General features: G+C 48.9%; 1 protein-coding gene across 1 annotated transcript in view; it reads left to right on the top strand.

Moving 5' to 3' along the window:
• The window catches only part of TCERG1L (transcription elongation regulator 1 like), a 231350-nt gene that overhangs the window by 156599 nt on the left and 61744 nt on the right, over positions 1 to 13007 (top strand). The window contains exon 6 of the mRNA XM_025397033.1: positions 3114 to 3202. Within this exon, the coding sequence (XP_025252818.1) occupies positions 3114 to 3202 (89 nt within the window). The remainder of the gene's footprint in view (positions 1 to 3113; positions 3203 to 13007) is intronic.

Here is a 13007-nt window from a genome sequence, read left to right as displayed (position 1 = left end):
TGCATTTCAAAATCACAAATCACACTTAATTTGCTCTCACCTGTCAAATACACTGAAGATGCTGGTGGGACTCAGTTACTTGTCAACGTTCTCTCTTACTTCACCTTTCTAAGGTATTTCTCTGCCTGAAGTCACGCTGCGAGCTTTCTGTTCTCCCTGGTTTTGCTTCCGTGTCTCCTCTGAGTTCTTCCAGGATGTAGTCGCCCTGTTGTTCACGTCTCCTCCTCAGTCATCGGTGCGGGTGTTCAGTGGTGAAAATTGATCACACATGTTAGTGCAAATTAAACTTTTGCCCTCTGAGGTATGACTTTTCCGATTTTTCCAGATTAACATCCAGGCCAGAATTACATGTTAATTACACAGATAGCCTTTCTAGTGCCTTAAATAACTCCTTTCTCCATCACGCGGTTCTTTGAATCTAATTCACTTTTATGACTTCAGCGTGGAACAAGAGTTTTATACCATGATTAGCCGTTTTTATCGCCAACAGGAAATCATAACCAGCATGCATCTCATGGAGAAGACCTCGGTAATTAGCAGTAGAGAACCCCAGCCTTGCCAAATTTAAACGTTAGTCCCCATCACAAATTACATCCTACTCTATTTGCTTGAATAATTAGCTGAGGTAATCTACCACTCACAGACTTCTTGGTGAGTTTCTACTGTTCAATTAACTTCATAATGAAGTCCCCCCTAGTTTTTCTAATTGGATTGGTAATATAAGCTCTAGTCTTAATATATATTTTTTGAGACAAGTGTTTCTGAATGCTCTGTTATGCCAATTAGTTATCCTGACCTTATTTTCTCACAAGAAACAAAGGTATTTCCTGCTACTAGAAAATCTATAAAAATTTTATTCGTAAACTTACAAACTTAAGGATAATGTTATAATATACATTACAAATCATGTGTAAAATACCAAAATGCCAGGATGAACGTACATGAAACAGACCACTCCTTTCTTCCTGGTAATCCCTTGCGTGATGTTCGAGAAGATCCCCTTCCCGGGTTCACCCTCACGCTGGAGACTGTGCAAGATGCTTCTGGCTGAGCGCTTTAATCTCCGTGTTTCTTGTCCTCCCTTCTGGGCTGGCATCTCTCAACATGGGCCACTCACTCTGGATAACTCGGTCACCAAGACACAACTTCACTCTGTTTTCCATGGTTCTACCAAACTGTCACATTAGACAGACTTACTCGTTTGGGCTTTATCTCACCATTGTCTCTTATAGACCCTCGAGATTTTTTTAATTTTTGTTCTAATCTTATGTTTCTGTGCCTCCGTAATTTAGCACTTTCCTTCCTAAGCACTCTGTTTGAAAGCAGCTGACATAGTGCAGATGGGCCCTGGCCCAGCGCAGCCCTCAGGGACCCACATGTGCTGGGCTTTGCCACAGCATCCCCAGCCTCCTGCGCATGGCTGAGGTTGCCCTGGGGGCTCCCCAGGAGGACTTTGGAGCATTGACTTCATTTAGTTTTGGTTGGTCGAATGGTTAATCATCTTCCCACCTCCACTACCTCATAAAGTACCAACATCAACAATGGTAGAAACAGAGATTCTAAACTTTTAGGATGATTTGCCATTTTTTTAATGAATCGAGTATTCTAATCGCACCTGACATTCTCACCTCAGAACCAGGTTGCTGCTTTGAATAAGGCGTTGGTATCTTTTAATCCCACCTAATTTTCCCAGAGAGAGGACATAATCTATCAGAGCATTCTAAGTTTGAGATTAAAACCATGGAAACAGCTGGAAGAGGAAAAAAGAAAAAATTTCTCACACGAGAATTTATTATACTTCCTGTGAATTCATTTCTTTCTCACAGCCTTCGAAGATTGTGCTGATACCTCCTTATTTTTTTTTTTATTTCTCTTTGTGATATATGGTTCTACCGGCAAGAATTTGGTTCTTTCTGCCCAGTAACATCTGCTGTCTGTCATACATCAATATGGCTAAAGGAATTCATCTGAATTGTGGGCCTCTGTTTATGTTAGAGTTATGATGGACCATATTTTTAAATCTCAAGCAACTTTTATTTTTCTCCAAATTTTATTCCTAGTGAATACTGATCAAGTGTCCCAACCATAGCTTATTTTTCTCTCTTTTTAATTTTAGGGCATAAATCTTCATTTTATTCTAGGTGATAAATTTTCTTTTTTTCTTCTTTCTTTTTTTTTTTTTTTTTTTTGAGACGGAGTCTCACTCTGTCGCCCAGGCTGGAGTGCAGTGGCACGATCTCGGCTCACTGCAAACTCCGCCTCCCAGGTTCAAGCGATTCTCCTGCCTCAGTCTTCCGAGTACCTGGGACTACAGGTGCGCACACCACACACAGCTAATTTTTGTATTTTTAGTAAAGACGGGGTTTCACCATGTTGGTCAGGATGATCTGGATCTCTTGACCTCGTGATCCGCCCACCTCGGCCTCCCAAAGTGCTGGGATTGCAGGCGTGAGCCACCGCGCCCGGCATTTCAAACTTTCTTATTTCTTAATGGAAACGTGGACCAACCGAGCATCAGAATCAGAATCATTCCCAGGATGCAAAACAGCCCCCACGAGCCCCGCCCCCAGCTGGATGGTCAGGAAAGGCGGGAGCCTGGGAAGGAACCGCACTCTGTGTGGCACAGTCGTTATTGAGGAATATGGGTTTGTTGCTTCCTCCTGCCTTGACGGGACCAGGATGTGGCAGCCCCAGCTTTGAGGTTCTCTGCCACTAAATGCTGTTGTTTTCATGGCACAGTGACTCCCACTGCCGGGTCAGCTCATTTCTGGGGAGGAAACCAGTGAGATTTTCTGTCCCAAAGACATCAGACCTCAGATGCCCTCTCTTGGCTGCCTCTGACCATCTCTGCTTCTGGAAAAGCAGGCAGCTTAGACAGCTGGGGACAATGAGGGGTGCCTTTGTCCGGGTGATTCTACCCAGTCTGCTCCGCATTGATTCCGTGTCCCCGGCAGAACCTCCCAGCCCAGGCACTGCTGTGCTGAGGTCATGATCTCGGGGCTGCTATAAGCAGCCTGCCTGCAGGAGGTTTGTTTATTCCTCCCTTCCTTGCTTATAATCGAAGATGAGTGTTTAAAATTAAAAGTCACTCTCCTGTCTCTTTCTGTTGAAAGGAACCTCCGCCGATGCTGGGGGGAGGAGAGGACAGCACAGCCAGAGGCAACAGGCCAGTGGCCTCCACCCCAGTGCCCGGATCCCCCTGGTAAGACACCCCAAAGCCCAAGAGCCACTAGCAATGGCGTTGTCTGGTCCTGGCATTTGTCCGACGTCACCAAAGAGACACTGCATGTTTCTCAGGCATCCTGTGCCTTAAAAAAATGAACTTGCAGCTCCTGGCAGGTGTAATTCTGCACTGTGGTCACATTCTGCAGAAAGAAAAACATAGCGTTTAAGTGGTGAACTATCCTGCTCTGATCTATTTGTGCATATGTATTAAAATGATAATGCTGTTGCATGTCTATCAGCGAAAGGCAGTGGCTGAAGAAAGTGTAGCATGCCTTACACTTCAAAAGATCTGTTTTCCCTCCACTCCAAGAAGAATCGTAACCGAATGGCTGTTAATTAAAGACGTGGCTGTTCTGTCTGTCGCCCTGCGTGGCTGCCTGCTCTCGGAGTATGCCACGCTCCAGACACCCTCCACGAGGGAGCCACAGTCTTTGGTTTTTTAAAATGCCCTTTTATAATGGAGTCATTTGGAAGCAGAATAAAAGGTTATTACAGTAAAAATTAAGTTTAAAGCCTGAAGATGAGAGTGCAGTATACAGCTGGGAGGAACAGCTAATTTAAAGAACAGAAATAGCAACCACTTGTGTCAGCTCAATGTGCCAGCCAGGTACAGAAAGCAGCCAGCTAAGGAGCGCAGGGCCCCTACCAGCCTTGCATAGTGAGTGAGCATGTCCCTGATGACCGGGCCTGCTGTGCTGTCCCCTGACCCTCTGATTTTTAGGGTGAACTTGGTTCCAATCTGGACAAACTGGCACCCCTGCCTTGTATGCCATGGTCAGTGTCGGTGGCAGGCACCCAGCGCCTCCAGCCTTCCATTTGTAGCTAAAGCTCCTCTGCACCCTGGGAGTGCCTCGGGATAAGGCCTCCTTGTACTAATATTGTGCTGTTTTCCAACCACCCATTCTCCAACCCTTACAATTTAAGTCAATTCTGATGCTAATTAGTGGGAGTTAGTGTCAAACCCCACAGGCTGGGGCTCAGTCCCTCAGGCTGCCCTGCTTTAGACATTGGCTGCAAATGGGGTCCCCCAGCTGCCCATACATCTGCCCAGCTGACCACAGATTTGGGGTTCCCATGACTTCCTCTCCACTTCAGTGGTGATTTGCTAGGACAACTCGCAGAACTCAGGAAGCACTTTAGTTGGCATTACATTTGTCTTATCAAGGATACCATTCAGGAGCAGCCAGTGGAAGCAGTGCTCAGGGTAAGGTATGGACCTGACTGAGCTTCTGGGCCTCCCCCGAGCCACCCTCCCAGTACCGCAGTGTTCACCAGCCTGGAAGCGCTCGGAACCTCATTGTTTTAGAATTTTAGCAGAGATGTAACTACTTAGGCATGACTGATGAAATCATCAGCCAAGTGAGAGGACTCAGAGGGTTGGGCAGGGCCGAAAGTGGCAACCCTTTGGTCAGGCGGTTGGTGTCTCTGGAGACCAGCACCCTCCCTGAAGCTACTCAGGCGTCCTGGAATCATTTCCTTTGTGCAGCCTCAGGCATGGTCAGGGACTTGTCCTTGCTCAGGAAATTCTAAGAGTTTGGGAAGCTCTGTGTCAGGAATCATCTGGAACAGAGACCATATACATCCCTGTGCTGCTTAACGACAGGGGTATGTTCTGGAAACGCATCCTCGGGCAGTGGCATCTGACATCCTTTTGTGCACATCACAGGGTACTCTCACACAGGCCTGGTGGCATGGACTCCCGCAAGCCCAGGCTGCATGGCGTAGTCCGTGGCTCCCAGGCTGCAGACCGTGTGGTGCTGACTGCATGGAGGCAGTTGTGACACAGTGGTGGAGATGTGTGTGTCTAAACACATCCCAACGTAGAGAGGGTATGGTAAAATTCGGTATTATAATCGGACGGGACCACCATGGTATGTGTTGTCGGTTTGTGGCTGAAAGAAATGTCACTGTGCGGCACATGACTGCACGTCCATTTGACGATGCCACAAACTGTTTGAGAGCTTCTACAAGCAAACTCTCCGATGTCTCCAAGGCAGGCAAACTGCTGCACATCGCACTGCGGGATTGGGAAACATTCCCTGAGACCCTGTGGAATCCTCACGCAGCTTCCGCCAGGCTCCCCTGGGGGGTTGCAGGGATCCGGAAGACTTGACCTTGAGCACTAGAGCCTTCTCACTGTGAAAGCTGCGGCTTTCTTCTCCAGCGATATTGTGTTACCATGAGCAAGGCTTCGTGGGATCCAGCAAATCAGAACGGTTCCCTGGCTGCTGCACTCCCCTCCCAGTCGTGGGTCTTTGCCGATGAATCGTGGATAGGTAGGGGAGTCTGTTGGTTGCTGTGTGATCACACCTGAAAGCACACTATCCCTGCGGCAGTAGAGGTTCGGCACAGGAGCAGAACAAGGGAGCTTGGTCCACATGGGAGGGCGGACCCCACGCAGGACGAGGACTTAGCGGGTCCTCGTGAGTTTCTGAGCGTGGAGCAGCTAAGCCCGGGGTACTTGCAGATGAGGGAATGAATGGGGGGTGCTGGGGATGGGAGGTAAGGGCGGCTGCGGTCAGAGGGAGTGGTGGGGTGTAGGGCCACGGGCTTGAGGAAAGGTGGGTGAGGACTTGGGCCTGGGATCACAGAGGAAGGACGGCCAAGGTCCCATGGGACCTACAGGTCTTCCTGGTCTGCACAGTGACTGGTGCCACTACGGCGGAGGTGCCGTGTGGGTTCCTGGTCATGCCATCTTTAACTGGCAAGCATGAGGGCAAGAGGGAAATATCCAAGGAGCCCCAGGGGGCGCCTCCTGTGTTACAAGAGGAGCGAACACCTGCGAGTGGACGGAGAAGCTTCATGCTGGGAGCACACTGCTTGAATCAGATCTAGGCTTTGCCTGCTGGGACCTGTGCAGTATCATAGAAGGATGGAGAGGTGGCTGATGCTTCACTGCATGTCTCGTTTCATGTTTAGTCTAACCTCAGCCCCACCTGAATGGAGAGAGAGCCTAGGCTTGTTTGAGCAGCTGTTGGAATATGGATGTATTGGCAGACCGCCATCAGACCTCAGAGAGTGGGTTGGCACATATCCTTAAAAGTGGAGGCACCCTCGACATTGCAGAGTGAGGGGGTCACTCCAGATCTCAACTTCTCCCGTGGCCGTGTGCTCTGTCAAGGAGGGCTTTGTGTGCCTCGTGATGTGACATCCTCACTCATGTCAGCATGATGCACACAGGCCTGGGAACAGCACTCTCTCCTCACACTGAAACCTGCATCTAGGAAAAGCTCTCTCCACTGTGGGGTGGGGTTGGGGGGTGGGTCTATGCCTATTTCACTTGATTAGCTGAATTATCTGCTGCTGTCTTGCTTATAGAGATTTGCTAGCAGTCAGCCTTTCCCCGGAGTCAGCCAGGGTCTCACGGAGACACACTGGGAGCTCCAGGGACAGGAGTGGGGCTCTGTCATCTGTCTCATTTTCCCTCACCCATTTGAAACAACCCATGCTTAGAAAGGGTGTCTTCGCCCAGACAGAGAATGTCTCAGACACTGTGGCCGCCTTGAACTTTCTAAGAAGACCACAGGGGGTCTCAGCAGGAGCTTGGCAGAGCCCCCAGGACTAAGGAGGCATTGGGGAGGGGCCCCAGTGACAGCTTCTGCCGGAAGCACAACAGTCCATCCCTGCCACATAGATGAGCTCCTTGGTCTTCATCTCAGCTACGGAACGCTTAGACTGAGAGGTCAAGCCCACAGTGCTCTGTAAGGCTCTGGCACATGGCTGGCAGGGCACAGTGTGGTTTGCCTGTTTGCCCTGAGCTGACAGAAAGGAGCCCTCTCCCCAGGACGCATGCCCCTTTTCTTGCTGAGGCCCCGAATCGCGAGTGAGAACCTGCCTGCCCCGCAGAAGGTCATCTTGGCCGAGTGTAAAGCAGGAAAAGGTCTTGTGCTTGGGGTTCGGGGCTGCAGTGGAAGTAGGTGGGAAGGATGGTGGGCAGGGGTCAGGTCTTAGAAGGCCAGTTCACGGTCACCTGGGGGACCCCACCGGCACTGTCAGTTGAACTGGTGGCGGGGTTAGCAGGCACGGCAGCGGAGGAAGTTCCAATGGCTCCAGATGACTCTCCTCCCTCTCATGGCCAAGCCCAGAGCTTGCTGCCTGTGTCTCAGGGAGTCTCCTTCTGTCTGTCCCGTGACCGCGCATCCTCTTTGCAATGGTCCACTTGGCAGTCAGAGACCAGGCCACCTTCAGCCAGGCAGGGGTGGTGGTCCAGGCTGCCAGCTCAGGCCAGATCCCAGAATTAGCTCTGCTGTCTACGTAAGTATAGACCTCAACCTTCTCCTAAGGAAACCTGGCTTCTAGAAGGTTCCACATAGGTGGACCAGCCAAGCAGACTGGGCTAAAGTATTCTCCGAAAGAGTTCCTCTTGCATATCACAGAGCCATCTGGGGGCAGCTGGAATTGGGATGATAAGGAGGTAAGGAGTTTTGGAATCCACTCAACACATCTGCAACAAAAATCAAATTAGTCTTACTCTTGGTTAACTTTTTCATGTAGTTATTAAATACATTTTGAATAAAACTGGAGCTGAGAAATGGAGTGTTTGAGAAGACAGCAGAGTGAATAAGACCCTCCATCTCCTGTGTGCAGTTACAGGGAAGAAGCTCACTTTCAAAGGTGAAACTCCTCCAGCATTTTTCTGATTTGCGTCTGCTCTGGGGAAAGCGTCTTAGAAAGCAGTGAGGTGGTAGAAACTGGTTTAAAAGTGATGAGAGCAGAAGGTGATGTTTCTCCAGTTCCCTGCAGGAGCTGGTGCCCCCTGCTAGAGCTCAGTGAATCCATACGGAATGCCAGCAGTAGACGGGCAGCATCCTTAGCTATTCTTAACTATGTGGGAGTCTCTCTGCTGTTCTCACTGCGGAGAGGTGGCCAGACGCAGGGCCTCCTTGAAGGCATTAATGTAATGCTAAGCACTTGAGAAATGGAAAATTAACACCCTGACCGGAATAAAAATGAAGGGCCATCTACCCACTCTTGTCTAATGGCCTGGGCCAGTTTAACCATTAAAATTGGTGTCGAAGTTCATAGTAACTTCTGTAGCCAACTCTGCTATCTGAAAACCTATTCCGCATTCTCCTGCTGGGTAGTTTCAAGGATACCATGTCCCTGGCATGGTATTTTAAGGAGGATAAAGGAAATGAAGACTATGCATTTACTTTCATACAAGGTGAAATCCGATCCTCCTCTAGAGAAGGTGTCATGGTAATAGTTGCAATGGAATTTGAATTACTTTTTTTTCAAATCTTCTTTAAACGTTCAGGCATGTTAACAGTAGAATAGCATTATATTAGTCTCCTTAGGAATTTCTATATCTTCTTTTTTTGCGATTTGGCTTTACACACAAATAGTAATTTTGAGGGAATTAAACCACTCCCACTTACTGGCAATAAAAAGGTTTTTGGAGAGTTGATGACATGGGAAAGTTTCAACAGTAATTGCTTGAAAAAAAATCCATAGCTTTTGGGCTAAATGACAATATATGTCAAAAACTATGATTAATCAGCATCTTAAAATTATTTAAAAGACTATAGATTTACAAGAAGTTAGCTATTTTTTTGTGAAATTAAAAATATATATTAAATATTGGTTTTAACATTATATTATTTCCTAAAAAATTCAGATTGCTACACTGCAGGTCTTATATCATGGTCTGTTAATAGCACAGATCAAAGTTCTCTCTAAGATGGCTTATAAAGATATGAAAGTGCACTTTAAGAAACTGACAGTGTCAGAAGGCGCCACTTTCTAGCAAAGCTGATTCACGTTTTATCCTAAGAGGCAAAAGTCATTGAAAGGTAAGAAGTACGGGGCACATTATCAAAGTGAGTATGGTGCGTTCCTCTGATGTTAGTAAATGTGTCTAGTCAAAAAGCCAGCAGCTGATTCCGCATTTCTGCCTTGGAGAGGTAAGAGCTGTGGGCAGACACCATCCTAGAAATGTGATTTGTGAACTGTTGTAGGTGTGAGCATCTTTCAAAGGGCTGTTTTGTATTTTCAAATCCCAGGGATACGCTTTGGTTCTCCTGATTTCACGTTAATGACTTGTCCTTAATTCTGACTTCATTTTATATTTCAGTACCTGGGGGTAACATCTTTTTGTATTAGTTCATAATTATTTATTGGGCTTGACATTTAAAAATTGTTTCTCTGGATTTTCTAAATACAGGTATTGAGCATGTTTGACTTTTGAAAAACTAGTATCAAAATCATGTTCTGAGATGAAGTTGGTAGAACTTTTCCAAAAAGAAAGGAAAAGTTTCCCAAGACATCATACATTTGGATGGTGTTCACGAAGAAAAAGGTGATTAGAAATTATGGTGATTAAGAGAGATGCGGGGCTCGGTCACATCAGACTGAGTCAGTTTCTCCGTGCACCGTCCTCTGACTTGCGGTTGCACTCGCTAGGCTGAGGGACATCGCGTCGGTCTTCCTTGACTGAGTAGTACTTAAGAGAAACCAAATGTCACTTCAGCCCTTTTGCATAATTGAGTCTTTTATTATGTCAGAGAAGGGACAGGAGGTGTCACTTGTCGAGGAAGGGACTCTAATGTTGAAGTAAATGTCAGTGTGGTTTAGTGAGGGAGGAGGATTTGGCGGGGAAGCTGCCATTTAGCTCACATTTGAGAGGTCTGGAGGGAGCAGCTCATGGAGTGGGGGGTGGGCCATGGGCAGTGCCACCTCCAGTTCCCTCTGGGCTGATTTTCCCTGGTCCTCAGGCTACCTTGCTTTCACCCCCAGGCAGCCACCGACTCCCGGACGTGCTGTCAGCCCCCTGCCTCTATGGGGCAGGTAGCAGTTCTATCCATCTTCGACTGGCGACTGGTGGGGAGATCAGAAATCGGATGAGTCCCTGGGTTTAAAGAAAGCTGGGACTCTGCTGGGTGCAAGAGCAGGGTGACACCCCTTTCCAACTCCATAAAGACCGGCTCTCTTGGCAGCCCCCAGCCCGGGTAGAGCCCAGCTCTCGGTGGAAATCTGTGTTCTCAGAGGCTGTCTGGGCCAGAGGCTGCCCTCCCGGCAAGACTCCGGGGGCTTGCGTCTGCGCTGCAAGGCTGGACACAGCTGGCAGGGCCCCGAGTGGCCTCGGCTCAACATGACTATGGAATAATGGTCTTTCCCTGTGGCTCATTATTTAACAATGACAAAATCTGTTTATGTGAAATAACTAAAGATGGATTGGTAAAATCTTTTAAGAGTTATGCCAAGAAGTTAACAGTGATGCCTTTAGGAGCACAGACGCCTAAGCCCAGGGCAAGGGGAATTTTGTTTTCAGCCAAGAAGCCTCCGTTGTTGGTGCAGGGCAGGGACGTCCTCACCCAGCTTGTCCGCCGTCTCACTTCCAGCCCCTCCCTGGCACTATTTCCTGGTGTCTTTTTACCTCAAAGGAGGAAGTAGGGAAGCCTGTGCTCTTGGGAGGCTGAGGTCGTGTCCCCAGGCTCCTGGACTCACCGTGCAGCAGGCACCAGCGCCTGGAGCACCTTCTGTCTAGAACGTCACAAGCCGGATCAACTTTCGAGAAAGGATAGCGAGACGACCCACGGCCTGAAGCGGAGAGGCCACACGGTCACTTGGCAGGTGCCCGGCCCAGGCTGCCCCCGCAGTCCCAGAACAGCATGTCTGTGCATGCTCGTGTCCTTGTCTTGCATATCTGTACCTTCTTCTCAAATTAAGGGTTGGTGGTCGTGGGAACCATGACCAGACACGGCTGGGCTGGAGAACCTACTCAGGCGGGAAGAAAGGCAGGAGGGAGGTCTCCACACACTCCTCCTGAAGTCCTTATAAGCCCTAGTTCTTCATGCAGCTGCCAGGTGGATGGGCCTGGGCCACTCAGTCCTGCCCAGGTCAGGCCCTTCCCAGATACAAAACCCCAGAAAAGGTGGGGAGGGACTAGGAGAGGGAGAGAAGACGGCAAAGGGCACTGGGCGCAGCCCTTTCATTCCGAGAGCTCAGCCCCGTGTGTGGCTCTGTCCACCCCCCAGGATGCTCCTGGAACAGGGCACTCAGGGATGAAAGATGGATGGAGACAGGGATCCCGGGAGAGCCTCTGTGGAGTGGGGGACTGGGAGGGATGCATTCCCTCCCCACCAGCCAGCTGATTTTGAAGCTTGGGGTCCTGCTATTTGCAGGATGAGTGTGGGAATCCTTTCATATGACAAAGCAACAACCTCAGTGTTTGTTCAGTGAAACCCAGGTCTTCAGATATTGCGGCTGCTTGGTGTGGATGTACTGAACCAGACTTAAATAACTCTGATGCACTAACTCTATCCTCTGGGATATGGGGACAGTTAGAGAGAAGAGGGAATATGGCAGGTATCCAGAAATTATAAAGTGTGATTAAAGGAGGGGAACACATGAATATTACTTAGAATGGGCATAAAATGGTACATAAAATCAATTCTGCATGTTACAGCTGGCTCTGTCTAGTGGAAGCCAACCGTAACGAGTGGATGGGTGGATTTCTCCGGGGGAACTGCGTTTATTTACCAGCTACCCGCTCTGGTTCAACTCCATGCATTTCCCCAGGGCTCAGGAGCTGGGCTCTTTGTGGCCTGGATATAAATGGGTGGCGTGTTAGTTGCCATCGCTCGGCCTCCTCCTGGGTGTAATCTCTTACCAAGTCCTAATTAGCTCCACTCCTCGCTGGGAATTGGGAGCTGTTTCCTCACACTTTGGGGCATTCCAGGATGCTGTGCTAGCTGCTCCCAGCATGGGGATGCACCTTGGGCGTCTCTGCATCTGAGAACCAGGGACCTAGAGTCAGTGCATCCCTAGGCACTGCACTTACAACAAACGCTGGCCTAGGATCTGGGGAAAATTTGGCTGAATAAATATAAGTCCCCAAATGTAAAGCTCTTTCTTAAGTTAACAGCAAAGCTGGAGGCCAGCTGGGAAAATCCCTCAGAAAGTCGATGAGAAAATGATGAGGCCCAGTGGATAGGGCCGCCTGGAGCATTCCACCAGGACTCTGGAACACAGGTTTCTAGGGTCTCAGTGCATTTGATTCTCTAGGGAATGAGCACATGGGGCTTCGGGTGAGCGGCCCAGCAGAGGAGCAAGGGAATCCAGCTTCCTCACACTGCCCTGGCCTTTGGTGAATGTGCTTTGGTTTTCTGTGGAAAGTAGGACATCCGGGGAAATTCAGGTGGGTCCTGCTGCCCTGACTGGAGATGAGTCTAAGCCAGGCAGCCCTGTCCTTTTCTCCCTCTGCTAGAAGAGGCCATACACCTAGCATCCTCATACACCACTCAGCCTAGTGTCTGGGAGGCTTCAGTGGGACTCTCAACTCTGCTGCACCTCTTCCCAGGCCCACTAACACTGACGCCTGCCCAGGACCCCTTAATGAATTCACTCGCCCAGACCCACTGATATGGTTTGACCCTGTGTCCCCTCCCAAATCTCACCTCGAATTGTAATCTCCGTAATCCCCGTGTATCAAGGGCAGGAGCAGGTGGAGGTAATTGAATCATGGGGGCAGTTTCCCCCATGCTGTTCTCATGGTAGCAAGTGAGTTCCCATGAGATCTGATGGTTTTATAAGCATCTGACATTTCCTTTGCTGGCACTCATTCTCTCTCCTGCCACCCTGTGAAGAGGTGCCTTCTGCCATGATTGTAAGTTTCCTGAGGCCTCCCCAGCCATGTGGAACTGAGAGTCAATTAAACCTCTTTTCATTATAAATTACCCAGTCTCAGGTATTTCCTTATAGCATTGTGAGAATGGACTAATACAGTAAATTCTTACCAGGAATGGGGTGCTGCTATAAGGATACCTGAAAATGTGGAAGCA

The sequence above is a fragment of the Theropithecus gelada genome, chromosome 9 (genome assembly GCF_003255815.1).
Source record: "Theropithecus gelada isolate Dixy chromosome 9, Tgel_1.0, whole genome shotgun sequence".
In the NCBI taxonomy this organism is placed as follows: Eukaryota; Metazoa; Chordata; class Mammalia; order Primates; family Cercopithecidae; genus Theropithecus; species Theropithecus gelada.
Note: the sequence above shows the minus strand (reverse complement) of the source record. Positions and strands in the feature narration are given on the sequence as shown.